The sequence below is a fragment of the Ambystoma mexicanum genome, chromosome 3p (assembly GCF_040938575.1).
Source record: "Ambystoma mexicanum isolate Mex_15411 chromosome 3p, UKY_AmexF1_1, whole genome shotgun sequence".
NCBI classification, from domain to species: Eukaryota; Metazoa; Chordata; class Amphibia; order Caudata; family Ambystomatidae; genus Ambystoma; species Ambystoma mexicanum.
Window position 1 is genome coordinate 930,332,352 of NC_090925.1, and position 18,041 is coordinate 930,350,392.

Sequence of the window (18,041 nt, forward strand, 5' to 3'; positions counted from 1 at the left end):
GTTGAATGTGGATCTGAAGCAGCTTCACTAGCCCACCCACGTATCGAAGTAGCATGTGGCTGCGGGGATAAGCGAGGACTGGTTTGTGCCAAATTTATACACACGTGTGCATAATTGTGTGATTTTTCACAAAATTCTGCCAGGTCATACTTTGAGAGTGGTACAGGGAACATTACCGCAACTGCAGTGGCATTTTAGCACTTCCATATAGACTGTTGATATGCAAGACAGATGTACCTCTTATAGATACATGCTTACTGTGGTGTTCCCGCTCTCACGTTGCCTTGAGGCAGGTCCTGTGCCCATAATGACACCTGCTCAGCAGCAGAATTCATGGTCAGGGAGGTGTTCACAAGGTGGGGTATCCTAGATGAAATTCACGCTGACAATGGTCAGCATTTCACAAATGATTTGATTAAGAAAATAACTGCCCGTCTGGGGACACGTCACGAATGATGCACACTTTGCCACCCGCAAGAAAACAGTTTGGCTGAGAGAATGAATGGTCTACTAAAGGAGCGTTTGGCAGCCAACACAAATGCTTGGTAAGCCTTGGTTGCACTGCTTACCTCTTGCACGCTTTGCTTTGTGAAATTTGCCTGGAGGAGATCATAATCTCTATTCACATGAGATTGTTACTAGCCGGAGAATGCATGTGCCTATATCACCCACATGTACAACGCCTGACGCTAACTCTTAACTCTTCTTATAACATTTTTGGGGAGAGATTTCATATGTAACTCACAGAACTTACAAGATCGCTTGCATATAGATCCCAACAGACAAATCCAAGGATACGGACAGAGGCAGCAAATGACAAACAATGGCAAGCAGGCAAGGGAATTTGCGCAGGCAGCACTTCTCTACCATGGCGATAAGGTGTTCATCAAAAACCATGTCAGCAAGTGGAAGGAGGAACTCTTCACCGGTCCACACATTGTGACTTATTCAACACCAACTGCTGTCAAGGTTGAGGGTCGCTGAGGATAGGTTCACTTTAATGACGTACGCAGGGGCAAGAGAACTAGCTCCCCCGGAGAAGAGTGGCAGAGCACAATGAGATGGGGAGCACAAATCAGCTTTCATTTACTTTCTTTTTCAGCAATAAGGGTCTTTAGAAGACCAACAAGTGGAGGAGGAGAAGGTGATGTGCAGGACAGTGTTTTTATAAACAGACAACAACAAATATCTGCTTTCTGGATTGTGATCATATTAACATGCATTAGTATAGGATTGATACTGTTCTTATGCTTTTTATTTAAAGAAAAGACTGATATACATTCACATATTGGTGTAAAGAGAGGGAAAAGAATTGTGTTAAATGAAGAGGTCCACCACGACACTGAAAATGGGTAGGTTATAACATCAGGAAACGTGCGGTATGATGAAATGTTGGACGTGGGAAGAGAAACAGCAAACAGCACGTTACATCTGCTAACTCATCCCACATGTAATAGGGGCACCAACGCTTTTTCTGCCTTAGGCTAGATCATATGAGGAAGCAGGATGCCTAATGCACCCATGTGCGTGCGTGCGTGTGACGTCATACGTGCACCGCGGGCAAGATGGTGGCTATTTTACCGAACGCGTATACTCAATACTCCCGATTACCTGGGTGCCCACTTACGCTGATATGGGGATTGGACCCCTTGATTCACAATAGCATCTAAGCTACTAAGGTTAGACTAGAGAGTGTGTCACTATATTATTAACTCATGAAAACGCCAAATTGAATGAGAATAGTGCCTTATGTTTCCTCCTTTTCCATTTGTATCTAGACTACTTTACCAACAGACACTTACAATGATTTACCACTGCTGGTAAGTGACTAAACCTGAATTACTCTTCCAACACCTTTAAGCTGCACTAATTTTAAGAGTTTACTTAGCATAATATACGTCTCTTCCTTTCAAAAATGTAAAGTGTATCACTATATAATAACTCTTGGAAACGCTCCATTTGAATGAGAACAGTGCCTTATACATCCTCTTTTTCATTTGTATCTAGACTACTTTGTCAACTACATCTTTCAATGATTTACCGTTGCTGGTAAGCTTTTAAACCATAACTGTTCATCCAATATCTTTAAGCAGGATTAACCCCAACAGCTTAACTCAGCATATTGCATGTCCTTCCCTTTCTTTTTAGGTATTCATCCTGCCCACATATAAACTACCAAGAGCAATTGCTCATTGCACAATTGAACTCACAGTATGTCACCATCCCACATATATAATCATGCAACTTGTAGAATTTCTTTGGCCTTGCCTTTTGGCCAACTAATTAAGTTAACTTTATTAACTCTTAATTTGTATATTTTATTTCCTGGACTATGAACTACTGGTTACAGTGATTGCATCAAACAACCACTGCACTCTGGTATGATCTTGTCCTCCATTGTTTCTCTTTCATTTGTTTTTCTTTTCTTTGTTAACATGAAGTAACTGTTGCCATACTTGTGACTGTATAATTCTTTCGAACTAATGGCACATACTTGCATGTTGCATGCATTACTATGTTGATATTTGGTATATCTAAATGTACAGCCTTGATAACGACCGAATGCTCGAAACACGTGTCGGCTGTTTATGACCAATAAATCTTGCATAAAAGCAGATGTTCTTGGTTTCAAAAATTGGACGTGTTTACATATAATTTGAAGCTGCACATTGGGCTTGCCTTTACTTCAATATTTCTGCTAATGCACCCATCACTCTGTAAAACTAGGGGTCTCTTCCAAGGAACGAGTGTCTCTGCCCAGCGGATGGATGAACAGCAAGAGGTGTACACAGATTACGTGCAATTGACAGGATGGCAAAAAATAGAAACAAAAAAGATACTGTAATACATAACAGAAGGCTTTAAAAGGGGGATAAATGATCACAAACTACTGCAGTGCATAGACAAAGAAGGGCGCAGCATTGCCTAGTGTCATACAAGACCATTAATGAGAATAAAAGGAGCAGTGTGGTAAGGTGGCCAATGGGATGGGGAATAATGTAATGTCGTGCTAAAGGATTGGTGGGATTCAAACAAAATGTCATGTCCAAAGTAAATATTAGCTGCAGGGGAATTTGGGGAACATATGTACATGCATTAACTTGGCTTGGTAAAACTCATCAACCAGTTGACATCGAGAGCTTCACATGGTATCCTTTGTGTTTCAGGTCAAGTGGGTCCAGTCATTTGGGAATTAACACCCCCTGTGCCAAGGTGATGAGGAGTGCGGCTCTGAGGCAGGGGACAGCTGTGATTATGGACCTCTGGTGGGCATGTGGATCGAAGGCCTACGCCCAGCTTCTGCCTGATTGGAATGGGGTTTGTGCAATCGTTACAGTGCAGAGTCCTGCCCTGGTGGTGCCCCGAAACATCAGTGCCATGGGGTTTGTGCTAAAGGAACAGTCACTCAAGCTAAAGAGAATGGTGGTGCAGCAAAGCGAGGGCAAACATTACTAAGCAGAAAGAGGAGATATTACTGGTCCGTAAAGAGCACTGAAAATGTGTGCGCTATTCCTGATGAGTTTCAACTATTTTCAAAGGCAGCCACTTTCACATCTTTACTGCTTCCGGGTGTACAAGTTGCAGCCAATGCTAAATCGCTCCAGCAGACCAGGTAGTTGCTGCAACTGGCCAATTCAACAGCAAAAGGTCTAAATGCAGTAAAGGAAGAGTTGAGAGCAGTATGTTAGTGGCTCTACAGAATAGGTATGTACCTTCTTACTGCTACAGAAGGAGTGTGCGCCAAGTTCAGAAGCAGCACGGTGGTGCCCGATTAGAGAAGCCGCAAATGAAACATTGAAAGCAGCTATCAGTGAAATACAGACACTCCACAAAAGGATGACAAGTGAAGTTAGTGGGGTGCAGTCAAACAACTGGCTAGACAGCATTTTCATGTTGGTCTTCATGCTTGTCACCTTCTGCATTGGCAAAACTCTTTTTAGACTCTATACTAACATAATGAGAGGGAAATTCATGCTGCCACAGAATGTTGATGGGGTAAATGGTAAACAGGAGCACACTAACATACCAAACAAGGATGAGAAAATTGATGATGAAGTTGACTGGGTAACAACACAATCCACTGACGTGGAAAACTTTGAGGCCTACTGTAGTTCATGGATAAGGATGGGCTAGGGTGTATCATCATAGAGGGACCATTTGAAGATTGGAAGGAAGGTGGCTAGACTAAAAAGAGTATGGATTCCTAAAAAGACAATAGCAGAGCGGGGATTGGGGAGAGGAAAATAATTAGTTATTGATGGATCAATACAAGTGGGGGGACTAATGTGGTAAAAATGCAAGTTCAGCGTGGCAAAAAAGCACACATTTATCAGCTGCGGGATTAGCCCACTAAAAAGGAAGAGGGACTTCATGGATAGCCACGTTTTTCTATGCACTAGGCTAGAGAATGCCCTAAATAATTGTGCTTCAAGCAAATAACATGTGGGCGATAAAAGTAGGTTTTAGGTAAGTATATGCATTTAACATTAAACCGAGGCACTGTAAACAGGCCTCAGAGCATTCACATTTATCAACTCGCTTCCTAGCTGCAGAGACTGGTAGCACATTGCAAATTACACGTTCCCAGGATTGTATGGTAAGAAACGAACACAACACCAACAGCCTTTGATACTTTCAAGGTCAGGAAGTGAAGCTCATGTGTGACGGCGAAAGGCAGTGAATGCACAAACATTTTAGAATTCAGCATACTAATTTAATGAAAACTGGTCTACCGACTGTTTAGCAGTGCCCCATGGCGGTTTCAAATTGCCCCTTACGCATCTCAGCATGGCAAGAGGTTTGCAGAGTTCTTAAGATGCAACATTTAAAAACCGCTGCTTTACAATCCTTCAAGGCTCTTACAGTGACATGATCAGTTGTGTTTCCAAGAGAAATGGATGGAGATGACCCACGGCAGATGAATAAAGATCCGCTGGTCAGTTCAAATGTCTCAATGTTTTTGGCACTATGATGTGGGAATTTTGGGCTGGACTGTGACATCACAGAGGGGGCCAAGGGTGGTGTGGTAAGGTTTGCAGGACCCAATCATTTCAAGATAATGCATGTCCTTCTATACAGGAATTATATGACTTTGCCAATCAGCTTCACATGGAGGACTATCCTAATGTTGCACTATGAGTTGATGCTAATTAGTTTGTATGATTATAAAAGCTTTGGCTTCTGGGCGTTTCTTTCACAGCACTTTTCATGTAGTTCTGTTCCGCGTTCTGTTGGAAGTTTACGTTCCCAGCGGTGTCTGAGCCCAGAATAAATATTGTTACTTCTTGCCTGGTCTACACTCCTTTTTAAACTACTTTTGTAATTTTTGCTGGTGAGTTCCCTCCTAAGCCACTCTAACTGATCCAAAGACCAGCAGGCCCATCTTGGTACAAACCCACAAAAATAAGTTACAAAACACACAGCTGTCTGAAAGGGAGACTGTTTAGCAGATCTAACTTTAAGGGCAGATTCAATTTGCTAGAGCTCCTAAAATTCCCCAAAAATAATGGGCATTTTCCCAGTAGATGGGAATCCATCAGTCATGCTGTAGCTGTATGTGGACGACATTACAAGGCATAAAATAAGCAGTGTTGAATAGCAAATTGCTATGCAATTCTGTAGGTTTGCTAATCAAATGGGCACTTGTGTAGCAAAGTTAGCTATTGCCCTCTTCAATGAAAGCATGGCTCACCCTGCATTCCTCTCTTGCCCTCTGTGCTCTCTTCACACACTACTCTCTGGTCACTTCAAGTGCTAATAGAGAGAAAGTGCAGTCGTAATCATCCCCTTCACTCTTAAGTGCCAAAGGCATTTGTGGGAGTGCTAGGCAAGAATATTTTTAAATAATTGCAAACCAGAAGTAATCAGGATGATACTTTTATTAAGCTTTCTATATCCTGTCTGGCAAAGACCAGTATGTGTCAACTTTATATTTTTTTAAAAAGACAGTAATGCAATTCCATTCTTAAAATGTAAGTTGTTGCATAACGCATACATACAGTATTGATACTGTAAAACACTGCATCATCTCCATGCTTTACATAAAAGTTTAGGTTTGTGTATCTAAATTTCATAGTGTCAACTATATTTCATTTTGTTGGGGGAAGATGCATCATATTGATGAGTGAAAATGAACATGATCAAATTCTTTTGATGGCAAACCCAGTTCTGTAACCTGCAGGTTGCATACATCTTGCAACTGGTGCTCAACCCATGACCAAACCCATACTCATTGACATTCTATATTATCACCTTGTTGCTTTATACCAGGTACCCTGAAAGTGAGATGACCACAAACTAAAACATTCAACCTAGTCTGCCCAGTTCTTTGCCTGCTACGCAATCTACTCTACTTACATAATCAATACACAAAGCGAACTAGACGCTTACGCAAAGTAGTGATGCATAGTTCCATCCAGTCTGTACATCTACAGATCTACTGCAATACCAAACACTGTAGTTAGCCTCCAGAGCTCACTTTACTTTGTGATTATGATTGTATTATATATTACAACCTGCAGGAGACAGCTGGCCAAACTGTTTTCAGAGCCTTTTTATCATATCCTATTTGTGTCAATTCGTACAGCTAACCTGTTACATTTTACAGACACTCATCTATGGCTCACAGTTTTTTCGCCCCCTCGCATAGTCGAGTAGATGTTATGAAGGGCGAGTAGCATTTACAAGATATGTTTGAAACTTTTATTTAACATTTACTTTCCAGTAAATGTCAAATAAAAGTTTCACTGTTCATGGTTGGCCTCTGGGTGGCAGCAGTGTGCCAAACGTAAAGTGGGTATGTAGTGACGTGGACCATTTTACAGAAATCGCATTTTTAATTTGTTGTCCTCGGTGCTATAGGCCGGGCGTATTTCTCTTCAGTTGATTAGGTAAACTACACTACCCCTCCTGCAGGTCTAGCTGAATTTTAAAGAATCTGCAAGGCCTGAAACCTCTCAATGTCTTATTTCATCGGTATGCAAAACTGCTGCATTGTTGCTAATTTCATGTCTTGGGTACAAATAACTTCTGCTGACATTAACATTATTAGTACATAATTGCTAATCAAATGGGTCTGTTTGCTAATCAAAAAATGTTTAATGAGCAAACTCTACAAATAGATTTTTGAAATCCAATTTAGGCCTTGCATTATGTTGACCATCCAAAATCCCAAAAAACCTGTACAACTAAATATGTTAATCAGAGAACAGATAAGAGACTTCTCTACCTTCCCGTTTACAGAATCAGCAGGGACAAAAGTGAGGAATTGGGTTGGTTGTCAGACTCGCGCATAGAAGATTTTGCAGTATACATTTTAATCATTCAACATTTATGTGGGGTAAAATCGATTGTATAAAAATTATCATAGCCTCCAAAATGAATTATGGATTTGGTATGCTCCCATTGCCCCCCAGAGGAACTGTGGTCAATATTTGTCAAAAATGTTATACAATTCATCTGGGAGCACTCCAAGCCTATGCTTGGTATGACAAAGTGCTACATTGGAGCAGATTCAACAGGATTATGACTTCCAGACATAGAAGTATACTTTTTAGCACCACAACTCAATGAAATACTACCAACTTCTCATATTAATTATGATATACCTATTCGGACGACAAAAGAGAAAACTCCTGAAAGATGCATACGATGATCATGGAAATTTTAACACCCGTTCCCATGATATACATCACCCGATTATCAGAACTAATGTAGAATTCTGGGAAAGGGCACAGAGGTCTTTCAAAGAAACACCCCTAGCTACTTACAGAAGGAACACTTATCTTAAAATCTACAATACAACTCTTTATGGGTCCCATGGATAAAGTGTGGAATTAATCGAATGCAAGATCTTGTCCTTAACGATAATCTCCTATGATAGACATGGCTACCCAATTTCAATGTACAGAGGGAAGAATATTAGTGATACTTGCAGATGCGGCACCGTCGGGCAGCAGCACTAACGAAGGTCAATGGGGACATTAGATCTTCCCCACTCACTTCAAACGTAACACAAGAAAAACATTCTTTCTCCTGGCTAGAAGCATTGTTGAGAGATAAGACACACAATGCACCATTGCAAGTGAAACATTTAGAAAAATGGGAACTAAACTTCCAGTGGCAATTATCTGATTTACAATGGTCCCTAACAATATAAACACATAGAGAATATAAGGGAAGTCAGGCTAAAACTCCAAAATTCAGAAATTTACAAGACTGGTATTGGACACAAACTAGATTATACAAGTCTGCCAAAATGGTGGGTGTTGTGAACAGAAAGGATCAACTTGATTCATATAATCTGGAAATGTGAAAACCTCTAAAAACGCCAGTTGACTGTCTGGCATGATTAAAGGATGTACAGGCCTACATCTGCTAACCAATGAGGGTGTGCCACTTGGCATGATTTCTCAGAAGTGGTGATATCAGGTTAGCATGTGACTAGATGGATCCCCCATGGCCCTGATGACATCTAAAGTATGGATTCCTAAGACTGTGAGAGAGTAGCAGGTCTCCACTGTATAATACCTTGCAACAGAGATGGTTTCAATTGCCAGTTAAGAAACAGTCATCTATAGACTCAATTCTCAAGAAAACAGCTTCTTGGAAAGCTGGGTCTCTTTTATCCAGCATCTGTCATGCATGTAATTATCAACCAATACCTGTGGTCAATAGGACTAATATATATTTTTTAAATAGTTTTTTTTTTTTTTACAACAAACTAATCATAACTTTCACTCCCGACATTTTCGGTTACAGGTATAGTGTACATGTTTCTCCTTTATGTTCCCCCCCCCTCCCTCCACTATAACTAGAGCTCTAACCCCTATACCTCGGACTCTCACTACCCAGGATTAATTCTCTTTCTCGGGCGTGTCGTCGTCACTGGGGTCCACCTCGGTGGGCCCATGCAACAAGGCTATCATTTGTCTCCATTCTATCAGTGGTCCCCCATCTTCGCTTCCCCTTTGTTAGCCGCCTCATACCTTACCACTGTTTCGGCGTCTGTCCATTTTCGGAGGTCCTTCCACCATACCTCTAGTCTGGGTCCATGGGCGGCTTTCCAGCTCATGGCAATTCTCCTTTTGGCCAGTATGTATGCTAGGTCCTTGAGTTTACATACGGCTATCAGATTACGTGGCCTGATGAATCGCCCCAGCATACATGCCCATATGGATTCCACGTCTAGTTTGATTCCCTTTTCAGATAGCTTGTGCTTAATTTCCTCCCAGAATTTCCCCACCTCCAGGCACACCCAGAACATGTGGATCATCCCTGCTCCCACCTCACCACACTTGGGGCATTTTTGTGCTTCTGTGTTTCCGAATTTAGCAATCATTCGTGGGGTCATGTATGCTCTGTGGGTGACGTATCGTGGGATTTGTTGCAGCCTCGCATTTCTGGACACCTTCTTGTGGTATCTTTGGGCTCTCTCCCATTGCCCATCCTGCATGGTTTCTCGCGCTTCCTCCTCCCAGTCCCGCCTCAGTTGGAGCGGCTCTTTTCTCACTCTGGACAATGTTCGTATAACCGGGATATTCCATGCCCTCCCTCCGACATGTCATACATCATTTCTATGGCTGTATCCGGTTGTTCTGCTAGCGCCATTTCCGATCACGTTTCTTTGACCCTTTTGACTATTCTACTACATGTAATATGCTGTCCCGCGTGTATCCCAGTTTCGTCCATTATCGTTTGAAAATCCAGGGCCTCCCCCTCTTGGCAGATATCCCCCAGGGTAGCTAGGCCCACCGGCTCCCAATATTTTCGGATTCCTTTCCTCAATTGGTTATCTGCACCGCATAGCATCACAAGTGGCGCCTGCGGGGAGCACGGGCCGGGCCTCCCATGGCCCGCCACGCTTTATGCCAAATTTTCCAGCCCAGTGTTAGCAATCTCGGCCTCCCCTGCATCTCTGACTTGGGTAGCCATATTAGTTCTCGTAGAAAGTATGGGGCACTCTCATCCCTCAACAGTTTCTGGATTCTGCTGTCTCGTCTTCCGCCAACCACCTAGCTACATATTGTAATTGCGCCGCCAGGTGGTATATCTCGAAGTTTGGTAGATTTATCCCCCCTCTGTCATTCGCATTCTGTAGTTTCCACAGGGCCACTCTGTTTCTATTGTTGTGCCATAGGAAACCTCTGCTTAGACTGTGTAGTTCGGCGAAGATGTGCCTGAGCACCTTGTGTGGGATGTTTGTGAAAAAATGTAGTAGCCTAGGTAAGACCACCATTTTAAGCAAGGCCACCCTCCCTACCATGGCCATGGGGAGCTTCGCCCAGAACTCCATTAGGTTCTTGATGCTTTCCACTGCTTTCTCTGTGTTATACTTATGCTCATCTTCTACCATATGGTGAATATTGATCCCTAGGTATCTGAACGTTCTGGTCTGCCAGGCTATTTGCAGGGTTGGTAGGTTTTTCTGTGGAATGCCTTTGTATCTACCCAAGGGGAACATGCACGATTTTATGGGGTTGACCGCTATCCCAGAGAGAGCTGCATAGCGCTCTATCACTTCTAGAATGTATTGCAAGTTCTCCTCCGGGTACTGTAGGTACAGGAGCATATCATCTGCATACAGTGATATCAGGTGCGGTCCCCCTTTGGTGCGCACTCCTATCTCACTATATTGCTGTCTCAGATAAATTGCCAGCGGCTCTAATGCAAGGATGTACAGCATCGGAGACCACGGCCAGCCCTGTCTCGTGCCTCTACTTCGTTGCCATTTATCGGAGATTATCGCTCCGGTTTTTACCCTGGCTGTAGGGGAGCTATACAACATTTTCACCCATCGCAGGTACCCAGGTACCATCCCATATTCTTTTAAAGACGCCATCAGCCATGGCCACTTGACCGAGTCGAAGGCTTTAACTGCATCTAGCGAGATTACTCTATTTCGTTTGGGTCGCCCTCCATCTGCTCTATAATGTGGTGAAGCCTCCTGTGGTTGTCAGATATATTTCTGCCTGGGACATACCCAGTTTGATCCGGGTGTATCAGTTTGTTTATCACCAGCTTAAGTCTATTTGCTAGTACTGACGTGAGGATTTTGTTGTCCTGGTTTAACATTGATAGTGGTCTATACGACCCGCTGTCTACGGCTGGCTTGTCCGGTTTAAGGAGCGGCAGGATTACCGCCACTCTCAGAGATTCCGGCAGTCTCCCTTTCTTGTATGCCTCATTCAACATTGCCAGTAGCGGGGGAAGAATCTCTTGCCTGTATGCTTTATAAAAATTGCTGGGGAGCCCATCTGTGCCTGGGGCTTTACACATGGGTAGATGCATCACCACTGCTTCTAGTTCATCCACTGTAACTGGGGCTTCCAAGTTCTCTCTATCTTCTGCGCTTAATATGTGCAATCATCTGTCCCCTAGGATCTCCTGAGTCTCTCTCTCCGTATTCTCCCACGTATCTGCATAGAGGTGTTTATAAAATCGAAGGAATCTCTCGTTCACCATCTCCTGGGTGTTCCAGACTTGTCCCGCCCCTCCCGTTATCTCTCTAATTGCTGGTCTTGGTGCCTAGTTTTTATATAGCCACGCAAGCAGCCTCCCTGGTTTGTCCCCTCCAGCGTGTTGTCTTTCAATATATTTCTTGTAATTCAAGTTGCTTAGCCTGTCCCAAAGCTCCCAGCAAGCCAGTTTTAACTGGCTCGCACCTTCTGCCTCCTCCTGTGAGGTGCCTTCTTTTTTCATTATTGCTTCCAGTATTTTCTCTGTATCCTGCAGCTCTCGCTCTATACCCACCTTGAGCCCTTTAGCAATAGAACTAATGAATGCAATTTTATTGATTGCAATTCTAGACATTCGTTGCTGTTTTTAACCATTTACAAACTATGATTTATGTTCTCCAATATTACCTAATGAATGTAATGCAGGTCCAATCATCGTCAGTCCTTTATGCCACTAATGACATTGATAAGGAGCTTGGTTTGGTTTTTCTTTTGTTACATTCTGTTCCTATATGTTCCATATTTAATATAAGTGGTTCTTGTATAGCACCCTTCTGCCACTATTGGTGGCCTTGGTGTGACTCTTTTCTTCCATAGCTCATGCTCTACATCAATTATATATCTAACTGCATCCTTATATTATGGATGTAATACTTTCAGTAAACTAGAAACGTATACCTGTATTACTTTGATTGTATGTACCACTGTTATACTCAATCAAATGATTAAGCTAGGAGCATATACTCTTTGCTCCGTTTTGTGTCTGGCATCTGTAACATGTTCTACCTATCACCGCTCAGTTATTTACTCACTATCCCCACTCCTAGTGCACAGCACCAGAGTCAGGATTTCTCTGTGACTGCGTACAGCTTTGTAAGTGTTTCTTGGTGAGGCACTTGTTACCCTGAATAAACAAATATAAATGCTAACTTCCTCTGATTGGACCAGACTTGGCGGTAGTTAGGATTGCCATCTCTGTGTTGTAGCGTTATAAAATGTCAATGGTAGTGGCTGGACATAAGAATGCATAATATACATATTTCAAATGGGAATGTGGGAATGTGGAGGTTATATCTAGAGTACAGTCAATACAGAATTCATGCATTGTGTTCGCCTCTGAAAATAAATACAACTTTACCATGGACATGAGATTGTTGAAAGCTCTTTCCTGGTGCAAAATGAAAATTCCCCGCCACCTGCAAAAAAATGAATTCAAAAAGCTGAATGAATGCAAGGTTAGGAATCACAATAATTGCTCAAACAGGAAACTAATCTATACACAATGAATAAATGTTACATGAAAAGAAAAATAAGAGAATCAGAAAATATTTATTAAAACTTTAAGTTATGTAACAGAATCCATTAAAATAGGGTAGAGGGAGGAGAACAGTCTTTCAAAAATACTACATTTGTATTTAAAATAGGGATCAATGTTTGAGTACTGTGGATGGGGGATTTTCAGTCATGGAAGGGCACATAAAGCGAAGATGCATGGTCTGGGATGAAGAAAGATTCCGTCTCCTTTCAAATCTGTATTATTTATTTTATTGCAGGTCGTCATGATGGCGTTAAAATGGCAGTGAGTAAAACGGTGACTGACATTTTTTTTTCATCCCCATACCAGGTGAAACGTGAAGTGGAGGGATAAAAAAATGAAAAAACACCAAAAGAAAAAACACAGAGAAAACAGGAAAACCACATCCTGCCTTTTCACCAGCGGCATTCTACATGCAGCATGCAGATCCACGGTTTTTGTACTATTTATGATGTTAAGTATGCATAGTCTACATTTTCACATTCAATATTTCCCAGTGAAGATGTCCATCGTACATTTTCACATCGGTTCTAACTAATCTAGAAGTTTTATACCAGAATACTAGAAAGACCGAAGGCAAGCATTATTCTGGCCTCGTACTCTCGTACTTTATTAGAAACTTAAGCAGCTCAAGTTTAAACAAGTTTAACCATAGCTAAAATTTCAAAACAACCTACTTTTCCCATCGACACAACGGAAAACAGTAGGTACATAATAAACAGACATGTGGCCAAAGTTGCCCAACCAGCCTCTTGATAGTCGCTTAACTCTAGGGTCTCCATTGCTGGTTCTATGCCGTTCAAGCGGCAGAGCAGCACTGTTTTGTGCTTTTGGGTGTCTTGTTACTGAAGGAATTTATCCGATAGGCTTCAGCTAAACGGAGGGTGCAGCGGCCTGGATGAGAATCATGTTCATGTGATTTTAATTTTAGGTTTTGATTTTAACGAGTAATCTTTTGTACAGCAAGCAATGGAGCTGCTACTATTTGTGATCACAGAGACGCGCAGCGTTATGTGGCATGGACACACTGCTTAAGTGCATGGGTTCATAGCCTGAGACCGGGGTCCTTGTTTCACCTTCGGCGACTGCAGTGCGTCTCTTGCTTTGGAGGTGTAACGCAGCACACAGGTTGCACATGCGCTCACAATCTGTGATCCTGCCTTCCACCCGTATTCATCAACTGTGCGATGGGGGGTTGTGCCTCATCTGCACACTTTAGTATGGAAGCCTTGCAATATTACAGCCACATGGAGCATGGGGAAGTGAGTCGGAATGGCAGCATTATCATCATGGATGACAGAGCAAAAGTCTCATAAGAATCTTAAGCGCAATCAGCACGGTAGTGGTAGAACATTGGTAACATGGCTCCAATACCAAGAGAGCTTTTCTGCAGGAAGCCAGTTCTAGCCGAGATCACTCTTTCGAGGAAGAGCATGGTCAATAGGATCAGTACGGCAACGTTGATAAGCGTTATAAGATGGTGTTAGGACCCTCAGTAGAAAGGACTGTGGGGGAAAGTTTGGAAACATTTTATGTACTCCCCTTGTACATTACTGCATTATAATATTAAGCAGACAATGCAAATTGCCATGTTTAGACCACTGTTTCTTGCTCGAGGTAAGGTGAGGCTTGAGACTTTACCGCACATGTCTTTGCAAAGAATGCTCTACGCTTACTGTGTAGCTATGCTAGCCTTCACATCTCTCGCCTCTGACTAGTTACCCTTTTGGCATATGCAAGTGTGTTTTGGGCTGCTGCTTTCTTAGGAAAAGCGGCATTAGTAGATGGAAGTCATCATAATCGAAGCGTTCTCTCCTGCCTCAGAGCGTGTGTGAATCTTTAAGGAATATATTCACCTTCAAAACACAATATGCTGTCCTCTCTGACAACACAGACTAACGTGAAAAGATGCAGCTGGTTTCAAAGGCTTGTATAGTGGGGCTTTGTTCCCTGCTAGTAACAGTGTTTCAGAATGATTCCTTGCCCTGTCCGGGCCACCCCTTCAATTGAAATGCATGTGTTAATTTGGGTATAACCGAATGGTGCATGGAGGGAGGGGAGTGGGTGAGTTGCGTGGAAGTCTCCTACTGCTGTTCGTTTGTTTTTGTCCTGTTATTGCTTTTTACTAATAAACTGTTCACCAATCCACCTGAATAGTCAAGGGTAGTTTTTCCACCACAGGTTTGGTGCCTTACATGTTGGATTCCTGCTGCTCTGCGGCCGGGTCCATGGGCCACCGGCGTACTTCCCAGTGATCCCTGTGGACCTAGAAGAGATAATTATTGCCAGAGAGGAGAACTGTCCGGAGCGCCCAGAGTCTTGAGGAGGTCTGACAGAGCAGGTACAGAAGAAAGCCAGCTGAAAGTCGTCAGGTAGCAAACACAGGTAATTGCGTCAGTGTTTTCTTATGCGCTGCATAGTCTGGTCAGAAACAGGTTGGTGTAAATGTTTGTCTCTGAAATCTCTGTTGTGATTATCCAAGGATACCGGAGGGAAAGTACCTTGCCTATTTATATGAAAAAGGAAAAGGAAAATCGGTTGGCCAGCACAATTTTAAAGCAGTGCATCCCTGCTCCCTACTGATTTAAGAAAACACGAGTAGTGTAGTATCAAACAGGGATTAGGAAGAATGTGGTCTGTACAATTGTTAAGAACATTTGTTGGATGAGAGTCCCAATATTGTCCTGTCTCAACCCGTACCTTGATACACAAACCCTAAAATGTGCAACTCAGTTGCGACCTTGCTTTATATTTCACACTCTTCTCTATCCTAGTATGGGAGATGTTACAGGCTTTGTTTCTACCGATTATGTGTCTCGTCTTTGACCCTTACCTACCCAGGCCCTTGAAAAAGCTGAAAACCGCTCTGCATTGTGGGTAGCGTAATGAGGGATACAGGTTGTGAACCAGCAGTCATCTGAAATCTGACCAACACTTGTGAGAGTCACTGAATTGTGTGTATGGGGGAGCAACGGAGGTCAGATGGAGATACCTGAACCTCCGGTTAGACACGGCAGAGTGGTTAGCTAATTAGCTCTACCCACGTCGCCAGCCGCAGGACTCTATAGCGTCCTTATGCAAACGGAGTTAAGAACGGACCTGGGTCCGTAATAAGTCACACCTTGTCTTACCTCTGTGAGAATGTGTTCAGGGCAGTCTAGGCAAGTGGCGCTTCCTCCTAAAGGAAGTCCAGCACATTTCATGTTTACTCACTATTCACCCAAAGTATGCAAGTATCTGCAAAAATGGCAGAAAAATATACACAGAGTCAACTAGACATTGTCCTCAGGAAGGCACAATCGATCTAGAGAGATTCATTCATTCATTTATGCAAGGCGTTACAAAAGAAAGGTGCATGTGTTCTTCCTCAGGCTATTCAAACTATTCCTACGATCACTCAACTATGGGGCTTGCCCCAACCCAATGGCCATCTACCCTGTGGAAACTGTGTGATGTGTCCCCAGACTGTAGCCAATACCACATACGACCTGGGCAGAGACAGTGTGGAAACAACACCTAACTAATTGCAATACCAGCAGAATTGTGTATGTCTCATCAGATTTCCTTGCAATCTCATATATAGGGATGAAGGCGAAAGACCAAGGATCGCATGTGCGAAAGAGCTGTATAAAAAATAAGAATCTGAAAGCAACTCTAGTAAAGCACTTTTTTGATAACAATCACAAAGAAACGGATTTCAAATGGTCTATCCTTGCATTCAATTTGAAAGGTTTGAATGTGGAGAAGGTTACTATCCATGGAACAGAGACTCATTTTTAAGACTATCACACATAAATGGTCATAATGAGGACATTACCTTCACAGTTTGAATAAAGGGGCGAACACATGCACAAACAGCAGGAGAAGTAGAGAACCTGTGATTCAGCTAGATGTGGACAGTTAGTAAACCTGAGGATCAGTGCAGTTTAACTACATACTGCAAATAGGGAACTAGCAGTGGGCTACTCTTTTTGTGATCCTGCCATTCCATTATTCTCAAAACAATGTCTAATTAAAAAAAGATTCTCTAGTTCGAATGTGATGTCAATTCCTGTACTAAAATGGTGATCATCAACACACAGTGGCAAGTTGTTAGCGTGAAGTGTAGGTAGAGACCATGAGGTATGAAAGATCTATGCTTCATTCCCAGGCACCTTCTACTTCAAGAGGGGAGAAAGGGAAGGTGCATGTGAATCTAAGCAGATACAAGAATCAGAAGACATGCATTACTTACCGTAATAGCATTTCTGATGATTGTAAGTGCTTAGATTTACACGCTGTGCTTATAGTCCGACGTCTAGTGGTAACCGCAGAGTATTGCATCTTGTCTTTCGAGGATCGAAATGGGAGGTCACCATGGGCGTGCCTGTAACACCATCCCTCACGTGACATGTAGTGTACCAAAAATCCTGCACGCGACGATGTCCCTCCAATTTTATTTTTTCTGCCGTGAGGGAGCCTTATGACTATCGTGAGTACAGAAAAGAGAGAAGAAGTAGTAAGATGTCTATTTTCCTTCCATCCAAGCGGGGAGGAAGGGTGGGCGTATGTGAATCTAAGCAGATACAATCATCAGAAATGCTATTAGGAACAGGAAAATACCCCAGCTCCATCAGGTTTAGCGGAACTAAATGATAAGGATTGGTGTCAACGTATTCAAGATCGGCTCCAAAACAAGTTACTCAATATCCGATCTGTAATGCTTGAAAAAAAAAAAAAAGCACAGAACCAGGCATGCCTGGACTCTGGTAACCCTAAGGTTTTCATTAGGAACTCTGATATTCCTACCTTTAATTTTCATCTAGTACGTGAACCAGAATTAAAAAAGGTCATTGAACAAATGAAATTATCGCACTGCAGAGGAGATGCATGTGCATCTATGATAATAGAGACTTGCTCCCCCTCCATCATTGGAGCAGTCTGTTCCTTTGTTAATGCCTCTGAGGGTTTAGTACCCAATGAATTGAAACATACCATGGTTACCCCAATTATGAAGAAGCCAGGTCTGTCGAGGGACAATCCTTTGAATTTCTGACCCATCTTGAACACCCCCTTTCTACTGAAAATAATGGATAGGGTAGCTTATCAACAAATTTCGGAACACCTGAATCAGCATAACATCTTGCACTCTCACCAGTCGGACTTCAGAAAATGTTATGGTACTGAGACCTGGCTCCTAGAGCTTAAATCTAGGTTATTATCACAAATGGATAAAAGTAAGCTTTCTCTGATCATATCACTTGACCAATCAGCGGCCTTTGATTTAATTG

At 42.5% G+C, this 18,041-nt stretch overlaps 1 protein-coding gene across 1 annotated transcript in view; it reads right to left on the reverse strand.

Annotated features, from left to right (window-relative positions):
* Window positions 1-18,041, reverse strand: part of ERGIC3 (ERGIC and golgi 3) — an 834,442-nt gene that overhangs the window by 481,867 nt on the left and 334,534 nt on the right. The window contains exon 7 of the mRNA XM_069652225.1: window positions 12,595-12,652. Within this exon, the coding sequence (XP_069508326.1) occupies window positions 12,595-12,652 (58 nt within the window). The remainder of the gene's footprint in view (window positions 1-12,594; window positions 12,653-18,041) is intronic.